We start from the raw sequence: 17,002 nt of genomic DNA on the forward strand, positions 1-17,002 counted from the left end.
CTGTAATAAGCAAGCAGTTGTGGTCTTTCTGGAGGGGAGAGAATTGGATTGCATCACTTTCTAAAAATTATTTTTGCCATTTACTTTTTCATCGTGTTGATTTCTGAATTATCCCTTTCCAGAAGAGCCATCCCTTGTAAAGTAAGAATAAAAAAAATCCAGTTCAGTACAACTAACACATCAGCGAAGTCTGACATTTTGTGTAATGTTCACACCCTCTACCTCTACAAAGGAGGGAGGAGTTTGGAGGCCTCCTTCTCTGTTCTTCTAATTTCATGGCTGTGTCTGTGGTTTCGTGGTTTTGTTTATTCTCCTTAGCATCAGCTCATAGAAGTCTTCTCCTGGTTCTCTGCATTTTTGTGACTGAGCTTTGCACCCAACAGGTGCTTAATAAGTGTTTTTTTATTCAGCCATAGTTCTTCAAAGTCCGGGAACATTCCATTTCATTCAGGCGCCGTGCTGTGTTCAGCCTTTTCCCCATTAAGGGGCATCATTTTATTTGCAGTTTTTGCTAGTACAACCATTCAGCAGTAAGTTTTGTGGTGTTTGTGGCTTTTCTTTTTATTATTCCTCTTTTTGGGGCTTATGCCGTATTTGGGCTCATCAAATGGGATGGACATTTGAAATGACTTTCTTCGCATCATATCGATTGAGAATGTTATACTTTTAATGCTAATGCTTACTAGGAGGAAAATTTGGAGAAAGGCAGAAAGCAAATTAAGGCATCTATTGAAGAAAGGTATTCTTTCTTTAGAATCAGCTAACTTCTATTAAGTAATAATATTGTTAAATTGAAATGAATGACTTTGGCAATGAACTAAAAATCCATTCTCAATTAATAACTTGACCATTTAAAATAGAAATTTTGTAATCCAAGGGGTTCCTAGAATCATAGAATCTCAGAACTAAAAAGAACCCCAGAGATCAACTGATCTAAACTCCTTTTAAGCAGAGATCTTTTCCACAGAAGTCTTTGATGAGTGGTCATCAAGTTTGTTCATGTAGGTGTCCATTGCTGAAATTCTCTGCCTGCAGAGATAGGCCATTCATGTAGCGGATCCTATTCTGGATCCATGGGGTATTGGTAGCAGACAATTTGAGAAGCTAGAATTACTCTTATTTTGTGTCTGTTTTCTCTGTTAAGGAGAAAGGTTCTTGTAGTATAAAATGCAGCAAGACAAAAGTGGTTAATATAGAGTTGAATCTCAAGATAAATGAGAATATAATTAGAGAACTTAGCCAGCCATGACTTAGCCAGCCCAAACCACTAGCTCAGACAAACTCCCCCTTGGGTGTATGTGGTTGCTCAATAGGAGGGGAGACACAAAACTGAGGTCCGTTGCTCTGATTTTCAAAAGAGAACAGCACTTACAAACTGTAACCCAACGAGGTTGGCAAAATTCTACACTCTCTTATTGTGGGATAGTCAGTAACTATCTGGAAGATCACGTCTGAGGTTAAAAACTCAACATGGCATTGTCAAGAAGAAGTCATGCTTAGCAAACCTCACTCCCTTTTTGACAGGGTCTCTAGATACTAGTTAAGGGGACTCTGGTAGATTGTCAATAACGTCTCTCATGCTTTTCTTTGTGGAAAAAATGGAGAGGGGTAGGCTATGTATAAATGTTAATTAGGTGGATTCAAGCCTGATGGAAAGGGTGATTCCACCGGGTGACAACTGATGATTTGATGCCAGCTTGGGGTGTCTGGTGGCGAGCCTTCAGGGATTGTTTTTGGTCGTGAAGCACTTTGCCTTATCAGTGATTTGATTAAAGGCATAGGTGTGTGCTTGTCATGGGCCACCCACTTCCATGGTCAGGTGACACAAAGATGGGAAAAGTCATTACCAGTTCAGTTAAATATTTGTCCCAAAGGTAGGAAGAGGAGCTAGCAGTTTTAGATTTTCAGAGAGTAAGAATCCAAAGAACCACTGTTAACCAGAATGGAAAGGTAAGCTGAACCTGATACAGTGAAAGTTAACAGGGATTGGGGCAGGGTTAGAAAATGAGAATTTCTGAGGCACTTGCTGTGTGCCAGCTGCGGGCAGCTAGGTGGTGCAGTGGATGAAACACCTGGCTTGGAGTCAGGAAGAGCAGAATTCAGATCTGATCCCAGATGCTCGCTGTGTGACCCTGGCAAGTCACTTCCCCCTCTTTATCTCAGTTCCTCATCTGTAAAATAGGGACATGCTGGAGAAGAAAATGTCACCTCTACTATCTTTGCCAAGAAAACTCCATAGACAAAAGTCCTCAGGGCCAGGTAGGATCAGACACGACTGGGCAACGATGTGCACTAAGCACTTTACAAACATCTTGTTCGATCTGCACATCTCTGAAGGGTAGTTGATAATATTATCTTCATTTCGCAGTTGAGGAAACTGAGGCAGACAGAGGTGAAGTGACTTTCCCAGTGTCACACAACTAGAAAGCGTCTCTTCCAGATTTGAATTCCAGTCTTCCTGGCTCTGGGCCCAGAGCTCTGGAGTCTTGTGCTCAGTTCTGGCTTCGTATTTAGGAAGGAGGTCGACAAGCTGTTGAGTGTCTGGAAGAGGCCCTGCAGGCCTTGGTAGAGGAGCAGCAGTTGAAGGAACTGGGGATGATTATTAGGGGAAAGTAGGTGATTTAGGGGGAGCCTGAGAGCTGTCCTCTAGAAGAAGGATTTGTCTCATTCTGTTTGGCCCTGGAGGGTTGAACTGGGGGTGAGGGGCAAAGGTTGTATGTCAAAAAAGAGGATTTTAGCTTGATGTAAGGAAAAACAGTCAAGGCTTCCCCAAGGATACTGGTTCCCCTAGAAGGTTCTCCCCCATGGCATCTTTGGTACCTATTTGGGGGACTCCAGAGGGGGTTCTTAGGAGGCAGAGCTGACCCAGTGGCTGCCGCAGCTGTTTGCAGTGTGACTGTCGATGGCATCGCTTTGGGCCGCTCACCATCCTAGGCACCTTCCTGGAATTGTTAGTACCTTCCTTAACCTCATGGACTCACAGAACTGGACATGTCACAAGCTTCCCAAGAGCTTCACAGCATTTTATGTTCTCAGTCACATCATTTGTTACCCTCTGCCTCCTTCTGTAGGATTTTACAAAGGAGTTTCTCTTCCAGCCTCAGGGTGCTCTGGAAGCCCTGTTTCTGTACTTTGAGAGCAAGTTATGTCTTGACTCAAGTGGTCTCTACTATGTGCCTTTGGCCTCCTTGTCACTGTGTGTATGTTCAGGTTATACGAGATTCCTTTGTAGACCTCACAAGAAAATAGACATGTGAGGCATGTGCTTGCCAAAGGTGCTGGCCATTGGCGTGGAGGGCACACACTCAGAATCCCAATATATGCAGGGTTCTTGGAATCAACACCAGGGTTCCTCTTCAGTGTATCTTCAGTGACTTTGGGCAAATAAGCTAACCTTTCTGAGCCTCAGTCTTCTCATCTGTGGAAAGGGCCTCCAAGGTCCCTTGCACCTCCAAATCTATAATGTAATGGTTTGGATGGATATTGGGCTCATTGCATCAAATCCCAGAATATTGCAAAGATAATATCCACAAACACACACAGATTCAGCCCAACAACCCACAAAGACAAAACCAAGGGAAGCAGACTGTCCAAGTCATGACTGACAGTTGGATGATCAGCTCATTGAGCTGGTCTATAAGTGTTTCTATCTCAGACAGTTGCTGCAGGTGGGTGGTGGGCCACTGGAAAGTGGTGCAAAACTTTCAGCAACTATTTACTGTGTAGAAGGCCCATTCCAAGGGCTGGAGATGTAAAGAAGGGCACCAGTTGCCCCTACCCCCAAGGAGCACAAATTCTAATGAGGGAGACCACATACAGTGGAGATGGAAGGAAGCCTCAGGGGAGAGGGTGCCAACAGCTGGGGAAGTGGGAGCCTTTGACCTGAAACTTGAAGAAAGTCAAGGAAAACAGATGGTGGAGGTGAGGAAGGGATGAAGGGGAGACATGGGAGACAGCGGAGTAGAGGGCAGGCCGACTTTGTAGGGTACATGGAAGGGAGAGGAGTGGAATAAGTTTTGGAACAAGCCAAATTAGCCAGGATTTAGGCAGCCAACAGAGGAGATACCCAGGTGCTTCTTGGGTGTGTGTGGTGGGCAGGGGAGGAGGCTGACATGGTCATATTGGCAGCCCCTCCTCTCTCTGGAGGACAATTAGATGTCAAGAGATGAGCAGGGCCTGAACAATGGGGACATTTAGGTGAGTGGAGAACAGCCTCGTGGAAGAGAGGTTGTAAGGGTAGAAACCATAAGTTTTGTCAGGTGGTTGGTTATGAAGGGAGAGGGAGAGGTGAGCCACTGAACATAATGCTGCCTGAGCCTGTTGGATTGAGGTGATAGACTCTTCCACAGGGAAGATTCCATAGGGAATTTGAGAAGAGGGAAGTGTTTTGGAGAAAAGGCATTTTCTATTTTGGATTTTCACCCCAATAACCTAAAGTTTGTCCTTGAAATAAAACCTATCTTTTAATACCAGAATTCTTCCAGTGACACTTTAAATCATGGAACACTAATATCTGAAGAATTAAAATTGTGGGTCTCCCAAACAGCAGTGGACATTTCTAGTGTTGATGAAGAAGCCACTGAAATAGACCTTCGAACGTCTGCCTGATCATAGAGACAAGAGGGTGGGATGACAGGCAGCGCCCGTGTAATGTTGGGGGGTCCAGCATGTCAGGCAGATCCCCTGAGACCATTCAGGAGTCTGACCTTGGGTCAGGAGTTGTACAGAATGAGAAGGCATGGATGAAGGCTGGGTTGTGATCGGCTCTGTTGGAAGAAAGCCAACACTGGTAAGATGGCCTCTCCTCTGGAGGAAGCTTCAGCTGATGGAGGTTTTTACATGTCACAGTCTGTCTTCCAGGGTGTTATCTGTTCCTCTGTTTGGTCTAGGGGTAAATCTAGAACTTTGCTGCTTTGTTTGGATCCAGTGCCACCAGGTGAAGTCCCTCCTCGTGACAGCATGGGATGTCTACAGCTTTGGGATCCTGACTGGGAATTCGTCATCCAATTCCTCTGGCCTGGTTCAGTTCAATTCAGCTGACATTTAAGCACTAACTTTGTGCAAGGTGCTGGGGATACAAGGACAAAAAGTGAAAATCATCCCTCTTGTGCAGGAGTTAATGTTCTACAGGGTGGATACAATACAGCTGCAGAAAAGAAAAGCACAAAGTGACTTTGGGATGGAGAGGGCACCAACAATGGTGCTACCTCTGGGTGCTTCTACTGCCCCCTGCCTTTGTCTCGTCCTCCTTCCATTTTCACCCTGATGCTGTCCATCTCCCACCCCTTCCCTTCTGTGTTCTGTGCTCTCTTTATACCTGCTTACTCTACCATGGCTAGATTCCATCTCATCAAATCTCTGCTGTTTATACATAGGGATTTATCACTGAGAGCAAGAAGCGGAGCTTGTCCTGAGGTGGCTTCATATGGGGAACACAGGCCCCAAAGACATCATTTCTTGTCTCTTAACTAGCTTTCCCTTTTTGTCCTTTGTCCTTCATTACACAGCAAGTTTCTTAAGGTTAATAACCATGTAAATACCCGACAGACAATATTAAATGTTTTAAAAATGGCATTGGGGAACTCATGGGAACTTGCTTTTTTTTTTTTTACCGCTTATTTCACTTGTTCTCAGACTAGCTTTCATATTTTACAATACAGAATAATTTTACTTTGCATGGCATAATTATTTACCGATTTGTACTTGAGTTTGAGACTATGTAATGAATCAAAAACAGAAAACGAAAGTTGGAGATGAATCACCTGATGATAGAATGGACCACGGTTTGGATAGTGTTATGTGTAACCTAGGTTTCTGGAGTCATAAAATTTATTTTTGAGTCAATGGATCTTAGAGATGAAATGGAACTCAAGTCATGTAGTGTGATCTCTTAGGTCGTATGAGAATCAAGGGCATTCTGAACGGATGGTCCCTTGGCCTCCGTTTGAGTCCTTAGAGTGTCCTAAACTGATTGGTCAGTGCTGTTGTTGAGGAGGTGACTCACCAGAGCTTCATATGGAAGGCAAGTTGGTTTCCTTGTACTTTCTTCCCCTTGATCCTAGCCAGGACAAGGCTGCTCTCTCTTCCACACGATCCACTCTGGATTCTTACGGACAGTTGTCGAGTTCTTTAGCTTTTTCTTGTCCAGGCTAGCATGTTAACTTCCTCAGTCATGCTCCAGACCTTTCTCTGGGTGACTCAGCTGGTCCAGAGGTCACGTAGTTCCCTTGCGATAGTTCTAGCTCTCAGAGCCAGGCTCATCTTGCTCGCCTTCACATAACCCCCTTTTTCCTTTGTCTTCCCTGTCCATGAGTTCTCCAGTGCCACAAACCCATTTTCTTAAGATATGTCCAAATGTCTGCTCATCCTAAGGCATCATTGAGGCTCTTTGGGGTCTCCCTTGTCTAGCTTTGCCTGAAATTTGGAGAAAATTTTGAGAAAGAACAGCATCTCTTTGGTCCTCATTTTCTCCTCTTAGAACTTGAGGGTCTGTGAGGTCTTGTCCAAGTATAAGATCCCGTGATTGTGTGAGTGAGGACCGCAAAGTTTATTGATTTCAGTGATTTAAGCGTTTGATGACTAGAATCCCATCAGGAGAGTGATGGAGGCAAGGGGTCAGAGGGTAAGTGGGTGGTAATAGCATGGTGTGTCTGGTCTGAACGGTTTGGTGCTGCATATGGCTCTGGTGTAGGCTGGCCTGGTGTTGTGGAAAGTGCAGTGTCCTGGAGATGATGGTTGTTGAGCAACACTGGGTTGTTCTGGTCACCCCTTTACCACTAATTAGCTGTGTGGCTTTTGAGTGAATGATTTTACTTCTGGGATCCTGATTCCTCATCTATAAATCTTTAGATTTTACTTGCCAACCCTGTTCTTCAAAGATATGCTGTAAAGAATATGTGATCAAAATGTATCATTTTGATAATAAATCTCTTACAAATTTAAGAAAAAACAGCATCAAAGTATATAATTGAAACTACATTATGACGATAGTTTTAGGAGTAAAGGTCTAGACAGCAAAGAAGGAGAAAGCTTAAATCCTATTTCTAGAGTGATGAAATTACTGAAATTCTATCTGAAAAACAGCAGAGATCCCCGTGTGGCACAGCAGGAATTGTCATGTTGAATCAGGTCGGGGTTGGAGTCAGTGGTCACCCCTTACCATGGGCCAGTCATGGAACTGCTCTGAGTCTCACTTATTTGGGGTTTCAGTTCATATTTTTCATAGATTTAGAGCTGGACTTCAGAAGTTATCTTGTCAAATCTTGTCACTTTACAGATGACGAAACTGAAGCTCAGAGAGGTTAGATGAGTTCCCCGTAGTCTGATTGTAAATAGCTAACATTTATGTAAAGCTTTACGTTCATAGAGTGTTTTATGTACATGTGGTTTGGTCAGGATAGCACGGTGATGTAGGTGTTATTATTATCCCCGTTTTATCCAGCGAGGTTAAGTGACTTCTCTAGTCTGTCTGAGGCAGGATTTGAACCTGTCTCCCTGTCTCCATCCTCTCAAATGATGAAACAAGGACCCTGAGCCGTATCTTCTGATTCAAAGTTGTCTGCACTTGTACTCCACCACAGTCAGTTTCCACAGACTTGGTTCATCATTACTGATAAATGATAAAACTGCAAGATTTATGCTTGTTTTGTGAATCTCAGGGTTGTGGAAGGCAAGAGGCTTTCTAAACTCCAGAGGGCTTGAGAAATGGAGCAGCGTCCGTGATCCTTCAGCTCATACCCAGTGCTTCCTTCTAGCTTTTATTTAATTCAGAGAGGTCCTGAAGTGGACACATGGTGTAGCTGCCACATGGGCATCCAGATCAGGGAGAGTTTTCATTTTAAATCACAGTCTGGGTATCCTGAGTAAGTCCTGTAGGATCCCAGCGCTAGTCTTTCTAGGACTTACAATAATAATGCGACGTTTGCACATGGATACGGATCATCTCAAAGCCTCTCTTCAGTCAGTGGCCCCACCTCAAAACAGACCTTTACAAGAAGCGGGGTGCCAGACCTGGAGAGGCCCTACAGAAAGGGAGCTCAGCCCCAGGGCTGACCTTGAGCATTTCCACTGTCATATGCTGGATGGTCATATTAAAGAAGGAAATTTACCTGCCAAGGTTTCATTAATTGATCATTGAGAGGAGTTTGGAGAGCAGAGATGCTACAGCAAAGCCTTTGGTGGAGCGGGGAGGCTGCATGACCCTCCCCGCAGGGGGCCAGGCACTAGCATGGGGGAGTCAGGGGATGCTTTGGTGGGATTTCGGCCAGGAGGGAAGCAGGCTCCACTCCCCCCCCTTAACATGTCTCAGCATTGCCTCCTCCCACCCCCAGCTCCGCAGCTGAGCCTTTTATACAAATAGGGTCTTGTCATTTTAGTTCTAGTGGTGGGGGGTGGGGTTTGTTTGTTTGTTTTTAATCTTTCTCTGGCGTAGAACTCTGTCCGTTTGTTCTTCCCATGCCATCCTTATTCTGCAGGCTTTATTGAACCATCCTGGGGGTTTTTTTTCCAGCTCTCTGTAGAATCTAGGTTCTGTTAGAATAGGTTTTATTATTCAGTTGAGGAAAGTGAGGCCCAGGGAAATGAAGAGATTTGTCCTCAAATGACATAGAGGGTAAGTAGAAGAGGCTGACCCATAAGCAGGCCTTGTGACCCCCGTGACCCCTAAGCCCAGGTCCTTCTTTGCCTCGTAAAAAGGCGGAGAGGAAAGTTAAAATTTACAACAAAACAGATGAATCCTGGGGCGATGATTTGCACTACAAAGATTTCCTGTAACAGCAAGTTCTGTTAGCATGTGTCCAAGTTCCACGGAGATGAAGGATCACCAAGCTAAGCACTGAATCCTCTGACAGTTGAAGGTCAATCCAAAATGAGGAGAAGCTTATTGGAAATTCTGATGTCAACCAAAAGGGAAATGTGATCTGATTTACAAAAACAAGACTGCTTTTGGGGAGCAGATCTCCGCATTTAGGGGAGTATACTGGTTGAGGACTGTATTCTAGAGAATAATGAGGCCACCACTGGATTTCTGAGCCCCGTGTTCTTAGTGGACAAGCCACAGAGATGTGGCCTAGAGCAGACGTGACCAGGTGAAACAGAAGGGATGACACCTCCGCTGTGCCCCCAGGACACATTGATTTAATCTTAAAATCTAATATTGTGTGTCTCTCATTGTAGCTTTAGTTATTTGGTTACAAATATCCTGATGATACTTTAAGCTGATTCTGGCTGTCTTTGACAGTGTTGTGGGCTGTGGGGAGCATGTTTGATTCTTGACTTCAGCTTTTCATCTGAGAGATACCTGGCTGTTTTGGTCATGTGCAGAGTAATATGAGATGGGGACCAGAAAAGGTGGTGAGGTCTTAGCTGGCATTTAGAGAAGTGTGGTGTCAAGGATAAGGGTGGGAGAGAGGGAGGAGGGAATATAGGCCCCTGGCCTCTGTCCTGCTCACACCACTTCTAGAGTATCATGTGGACTTCTTGAAGACATTCTAGGAAGGACCAAGTGAGAGTCTCCAGAGGAGAGGGCCCAGTGGATAGTGCTGGATTCAGAGGCACAAACACCTGAATTCAAGGCTGCCTCCATCCTTGTTTGCTGTGTGACCCCGGGCATGTACCGTAAACTCTCCCAGACTTGGAAATTATACTTGTGAACCAAAGACTTTTCTTGAACTTGAAAGAAGTCCCATAAGCACTGATTGTTGCTGGCTTTCCCCTGACTGTCTCTGAAGAAATGATATGGATACCTGCCCATTAGGTACTGATTTTTATCAATGCCATGGAATGTCCATAAAATGACAGTAACTTTGGGCAGAATCCCAGGCATCTCCTTGGAATCAGTGGCCAGGAGGGGGAGAATCCTTGGTTAGTCACTAGCGTGTTCATCCGCTGTCCCCATTTTCTTATTGTTTAAACTTCTGCACATTTCTGGTCTTTCTCTTTGATTACTCATTTTCTTCCCCTTTCCTCTTTCTTTTGGTAGGATGTAATTAGAATAGATTAGACTAAAGTGTAAAATGGAAAAGCATTATACAAGTGTAGAATCTGATTTTTACTTCAAGTTTGATTTTACAATACTTGATGGGTTTCTAAATAGCACTTAACTGCCCAAATTTTTGCTTGGGTATCTTAGCATTTCATCAATCTCATCCAAGTTTGTTTTTTTTAAATTAGGGATTACATATTTATATTACACTATACATAAAACTATGTACTTTAAATTTTAAAGGAAGTAGTAAAAAAAATTTAAAAACATTGTTGAGGGTCCTCCACATAGTATGTTGACATTTTAGGGGATTTAATTTTATCCACTGAAGTGGTCTCTTTTTTTTTTTTTTAAACAAATAATAATTGAGGTGATCATAGTCAGAACTTGCACAGTCAGTTTGCTTTCAATACTGTTTTCTCCTGTACAGAGAACCCATGCAGAACCTTGCTTTCAGCAGAGAATGTGTTTTCTGTTGTTAATTGGGTTTTGACGGTTAGTCTTAATTCAAGTCTTACCTCATATGCTCATGAAAGTTGATTGATTTTTCTAATGGAATTTGGTTTAACTTAGAATGAGCTGCTGAATCAGTTAATGACGATTTCCAAGGTGGTGGATTATTGTCATTGGTCATTTGAGTTTTGAACAGTTAAAAAAATTCTAGGAAGTACAAATCTGCTGCCAAAGGACGCATGCCTCGGTAGGAGGAAATCTGTGTAGGAGGACATGCACAAAGAAGAAGGTGTATATCCATTATAATCTACTAGCTTATGTTGTTATGGCATTACAGGAGAAATACTATCAAAGATATGGAAACAACCATCATTGACAAAGGGATTTCCTTGCAGTGACCCCAGAGGGGGGCCATCCTGTCCACCACAAGGCTGATTGCCTGATTCTGTCCCAATTAAGGGTGTGTTCTCTGTCTTTTTTGCAGGTACTGAAAGCCTCCTCCAGAGAGAAATACCCTTTATTTACTTTTGTCAAGGGTCATGCCAGAGACTATGATTTTACCTCCACTCCAGCCAATGAAGATGACCTTTTCTCAGAAGATGAAAAGAAAAGATTGAAAAGATTTAGCACAGAAGAGTTTGTCTTGCTCTGAGGACATTTTACGTTAGAGTATTCATAGTTACTCAGAACACTTCTTTGAAAATAAAAAAAAAAATAAGAGAAACCTACTACGCAGAAACTGATCTATTTTTGTAAATATTTTAGTGATTTTTTTTTTACATTCTTTCACAAAAGAGCATTTGAAAGTATACATTTTTAAAGATGTGTATATTTCTGAAAGCGACTGATTGAAAGAATCTTTGTTGCTAATGAAAGTCTGGCAGTCCTGGCTAATGTTGCTGAGTGGGTGGTGGATGATCTGTATAGATGTTTTCCGAATGAATTCCCCACAGTCCTGTAGATCTTGGACCCGTTTACTGTGAGTGGCCTGGGGGTTTTGTTTTGCCCATCTGTGATCCTGGAGCCTGAGGCGACTACTCACTATCCAAGATTTAAACTTGTCTTGCTGATGGACGAGACTGGACAATTAACCCCTGATGCCATCTAGCCTTCCCCTCCACATGTTAACACAACCAAAGGGTCCATCCAGGTGTTCCTTGTTCAGTCTGACTACCAATTACTCACTGTAACGGGTGCAATTATATCGGCAGAATTGTGAGTGAAGACACTCCTTAGCAGTGTGATTTCATAATGGCCGTTCCTTAAGCTTAACATGGAACCTTCTTATGAGAAGTGGCTATGAAGTATTGGCTTTCCCCACATTTTTTAAACCTGACGTTATTAATATTAACTGCAACCAATCAAACCAGATAAAGGCAATTATTACCTGGGAATGATGTTTGTTTCCTGTCTCAACCATGTAATTTTATTAAGACTCTACTTGTGCTGCCTTAGCATTACAATCTAAACTGAAAACCTGGAGGGGGAAACCAGTAAATATCCTTATTTGGGAGCTGTCCATCCTCTGGTCTCTCTGCTGTGCCTGTAAATCAGCATTTGTGCGGGTGTTCAGTCACCGAGGCTATCTGCGAGGTAAATCTTCCTTAAGTTGTAGTATGCTTTCACTAAGAGCAAATTTGTGATTTAAAAGTACCAGAGCTATTGTGGAGCCAGGATTGTAAAACAAATGTATTAATAAAGATGTGAGAACATTAAATGCCTTTGCTTTGCTTTTAATGTTGGGATTATTTTAGTCCTTTCATTTGAGAGAATCATTTCTCAAATGAATCCTGTTGATTTGTAATAAAGGCAAATAGTATTATTGCTGTACAAGCAAAATATTAACTTTTTTATGGAGCTTCTATGGCTCAGTGGAAAAGGTGGTGCATTTGTAAAGATGCCTGCGTGTCTTCTGAAGTCATTGTCTCTTATCACAAAGGCTGCTTGTTAAGTCTACCACAGCTGGAATGATGACAGTGTGGGTGGATTGCTTTCTACTAAGGCCAATGCAACATTTTGGCTTGAAGGTGGTTTGCTGCAATCAAGAAAACATTCTAATATCCCAGAAAATTAGGCCAAAGAGCCGCAGAATTTCAGAGCTGGGAGGGACTTTGGTAACTGTCTCCTTTAACGTAAAAAGGAGCAATCCAGTAAGTGGTTGTCCAGCCCGTCCCAGGGGATCTCCTTGAGGAGAAGCCCACTGCCCCTTGAAGCAGCCCATTCCTACTGCAGGGAGGTCTTCAAACAAAAGCTGGATGACCATTTGTTGGGGGTTGGGTGGGACTAAAGATCATTTGGGGGCCTCCCAACTCTAAAAATTCTTTTATTCCACTTTAGATTGATGTAATTATTAGACAGCTTTCCCCGATATGAAGCTTAAATTTGAGTCTTTTGAATTTCTTCTCATCACTTCTCACTCTGTCCTGCTTTCTGACACGGAGCTGAGGAAGACATATCCCTGGTCCACATTAGGGCTTTCAAGTCCTTAAAGGCAGCCATCACGTCGACTCCGTGTCTCCTTTTTGGGCCAAACAGCCGCATTTCCTTCTTGTTCTCATTTGGAATGGACTCAAAGCCCTTTGCAAAGGGCTTTGCTTGCCCTCCTCACGACATTCTCCATTTATCAGAGCCCTTCCTGAAGTACAGCACCCAGAGCTGGGCACGATTACTATAGATTAAGCCCTTGAATTTCAAGGTCATACATAATGTGTGACGCTCCATGTTTAAGAGAGCGGGGCATCCCCTCCTAGCTTCCTCTGCCTTTTTGTTGTATCATGGCTGTCCTGGTCACAGTCCTCAGCAGTAAACTCATCAAACTCATCAAAGTCTTTAGAGGGCTAAGAGCGATTTTATGATTTCTGCATTAAAAAGTGCCTAGGACTGTATAGTTAGAAGGGTTTTTATGACATTAAACTCTTGGTTCTGCTACAACCTGTCTTAAGTCTCCTCTTCTGGACCACTGTGCATGCCCTGCACCCACATCTATGCCCCTGTATCTTAAACCTGTATCTCTGAAATTTCTTGAAGACTCAGTCTGAACCTGAGTTCAGATCTCAACTCTGTGCAGCTGATGCAGTCCACAATATACATCTCAAACTTAACACGTGTGACCTTGAGCAAGTCACTTCTGGGTCTAAGTTTTTTCATACAGAAGACCTCTAGTCTTCTTTTCAGCTTTAGTTTTATGACCTCATGTCCAAATTTGAATTTATTTTTCTTGAAAGCAGCCCTTCTTCAGAATGTCTATCTATGTCTCAAGGGTACCACTATTTTCCTCGTCATCTGGTTGGTAACCTGGGCGTTAACCTCAGCCTCTCAGCGTGATACAGTGAAAAGAATGCTTGCCCTGGAGTCAGAACATCTGGGTTCAGATCCTTCCTCTGGCACTTGCCTTTGCTACCTTGGTCAAATCACAACCTAGAGTAGCTATTTTCTCATCTGTAAAATGGGGGCATTCATCACACACTAGATCTCACTATTACGGCCCTAAAGAAAAGCTTTTGACATTATGTGATGACAATTTCCCCTCATTCCTTTTGCCTGTACCTCATTCCTCCTAAATCCATACTTAGCCCTCGAAACTGCTGATCTTTCCACCCCTCAGTACTTTCTCAAGCTATCTCTTTACTTTTTCTCTGACTTCCCTTCCTCTCCAGCCTTTACCCCATAGTTAGCAAATTCACCTCAACTCTGGCTTCTACTGAAATCCTTTGTCTCCTTGTCCTGTCCCTTGACAAACCTATCATCTGTCTCTGTTCTTGCTCATGCTGCTGAATGGAATGTCGTTTGGGTCCTAAACACGTTCTTAATCAACTTCAATTAGTGAAGAGATTCTTTTATTCCTCCCTAATTGGTTCTCTCTCTTTCTCTCTCTCTGCCTGCTTTCCCAAATATTTTCTCCTTTCCCCAAGCCTCCCATACTTTCTATCCTCTTTTACCTAAAGATCTCAACATTTTACTTAAGCCATTCAATGTAAGCTCCCACTTCTCCCCTTCTTTTCATCTCAAAATCCCGTGATGTCATCATCCCTACCTCTTTCCTCCTTCCATCTCTGACAATGAGGTGTCCTTCTTGCCAAGGCTAAACCTTCTGTGTGTGCCAGATAGATAATAAATAAACAATAACTGCCTACTGTGTGTCAAGAAGCATGCTAAGAGATAGAAGTACAAAAGTACAGAAGAGAAAGACACTCCTCCCCTCAAGGAGCTTACAATATAACTGGAAGGGGGAAGGATACACATGAAAGGAAACTGAAAAGGGACAGAGAAAGGTCCTCCTGGGACCAAAGGAGTCCAGGTGGGGTGGGAAATGAAGAAATAGCAGACCTGGGTACCCTCCTTAAATGGAGGCTTTGAGGAGCTCTTGACACCTTCAATCTGGGGGCAGAGCATTCTGAGGGTACTGATGATGGATGAGTACCAAGACTGATGAACTCTTCTAGGATGTTGAAGTTCATGACAATGAAGCTCCTGGATGATGGAGAGCCTCCATGATGGAGAACTCCAAAGGAATACAGTCAGATGGAAAATGCCATGTACCCTTAATTCCATCCCTTCCTGTCTTCTCCAGTTGATTGTCATCTCAGTGGGCAAGCAGTTTCTCTCTCTAATCTTTAACCTCTCCCTTTTTACTGGTTCCTTTCCTACTGCCTCCAAACTTGCCCATATTTACGAAGCCCAGTCATTCCTTTGAGCTGTCTTCCTTTACTTCTCTTCCCTTTTCCAGTCAAACTGCTGCCCCCTTTTCCTCTTCTCATTTCTCCACCCTTTGCAATCTGACTTCTATCTGACCCTATTCTCTCCTCATTTCCTAACGATCTCTTAATTTTGTAAAATCTGATTGCATTTTCAGGCCTTATCCTTCTGGACCTACCTGCTGCATTTGACTGGTAGCTATTCCTCTCTGTTGGTTCTCCTGCCTTTCTGACTACTCTTCAGTCTCCTTGCTGGTTAATCATTCATGTCACCCCTGTCCCTCATGTTTCCTAAGGCTCTTTCTTAGGCTCTCTCCTCCCTCTTACAGTTTTATTCTTGGTGACCTCATCCACTTTTAGGGGCTTAATTATCATTGCTAGTCTAGTGACTTTCAGAACTGTGTGTCAGGTCCTTGACTCTCCCCTTAGCATCAATCTTTCATTATTAATTGTCCATTGGACATTTCAAATTGGCTGACCCATCAATGCTGCAAACTCAGAATGTCCAAAGTGGAAGTCATCATCTTTCTCCCCAAATGTTTTCCGTTTCCAGACTTTCTTGTTTCTCTTGGAGTCCCTAAATCTTCCAATTGTTATGTTATCTTTAATTCCCTACATTTTGAGTCATTTGCCAAATCTTGTTATTTCTTCATGCTCAACGTCTCTAGCAGCTGCTCTCTTTTTTCCATCCACATGGCTGCTACTGTCGTGCTGGACAGCCCGATTTTACTGGTTGAGCCAATTGTTAAATTTTCAGTGTGAGCGGTTACTTCTTGGAAATCAGCACCCATTGTCAATCAGGGCTTGGTATGTTGTTTTCTTATTGGACTAGACTTAAGAAAAGTTATTCATAATGCAGATTAAAATTTTGAAGTTTGTTTTGCTTTTCGGCATGTCAGTTGTTAAATATTTACTAACATACCCCTAGTCTAGATACTTATCGTTTATCCCCTGCATTATTTCAGAAACCTAATTGAACTGGCTACCTTGTTTGTTCTTACTTCAGATGCTCCTCCACATGCACTGGTGCTAAAAAAATTTTCCCTAAGCTCAAGCCTGGACAACAAACTCCAGTGACTCCCTATTGCCTTGGGATCAGACACAAACTCCTCTGATTATACAAGCAGAAGCACAGTTGCCTGAACTGAAGGAGGTGACTTCTAATGGGGGATGTCAGAAGGGAGCTGAGAAACCAAGGTACAGGAAGCGAACACGGCAAGGGTAGAGGGCATTCTCAGTGTGTGAATTGCAGGAGTGGGTCAAGTATCCAGGTCAAAGAAGCTTCTGGGGCATTTTAGAGAAATACTGGAAGTCAGGATTCCGAGCTGGGGAGAAGTTATTGTTGTTCAGCTGCTTTTCAGATGTGTCTGACTCTTCCTGATCCCTTGCAGGATTTTCTTGGCAAAGATACTGGAGTGATTTTCCATTTCCTTTTCCAGCTCATTTTGTAGATGAGGAAACTCAGATAAACAGGGTAAAATGACTTGCCCAAGGTCACACAGCTAGTAAGTATCCAGACAAACTCAGGTTTTCCTGACTCCAGGCCCAACTGTGGATGGAGATCCACAGTACTACTTAGCTGGCTTGAATTGGCAATGACAATGGATGATGAAGGAAAGACAGAACTCTAATTCTGTGTATCTCTTGTTTCTGTTTTCTCTGCCAAGGAAAATGACCTTTGACTTTGAAATGACTAAAACAAAAATGTTAACAGGTAGGTCATACCAAAGATAGGTAGGAGGAGAGTCAGAAAACACCTAACTACCTGAACTTAATGAGTTCAAATCACCTGGCCAAGATGAACTTTATCCTCAGGAATGGAAAACAGCAACAGCAACAGCAGCAGCAGCCACAGTCTGATGGGATTATTGAG

General features: G+C 43.1%; 1 protein-coding gene across 1 annotated transcript in view; it reads left to right on the forward strand.

Annotated features, from left to right (window-relative positions):
* ATG4C (autophagy related 4C cysteine peptidase) overlaps positions 1 to 12,152 on the forward strand; it is an 80,761-nt gene extending 68,609 nt beyond the window's left edge. Inside the window, exon 11 of the mRNA XM_072649716.1 lies at positions 10,920 to 12,152. Coding sequence (XP_072505817.1) covers positions 10,920 to 11,087 — 168 coding nt within the window. The 3' untranslated portion in view covers positions 11,088 to 12,152. The remainder of the gene's footprint in view (positions 1 to 10,919) is intronic.
* Positions 12,153 to 17,002: the final 4,850 nt, after the last annotated feature.

The sequence above is a fragment of the Notamacropus eugenii genome, chromosome 2 (assembly GCF_028372415.1).
Source record: "Notamacropus eugenii isolate mMacEug1 chromosome 2, mMacEug1.pri_v2, whole genome shotgun sequence".
In the NCBI taxonomy this organism is placed as follows: Eukaryota; Metazoa; Chordata; class Mammalia; order Diprotodontia; family Macropodidae; genus Notamacropus; species Notamacropus eugenii.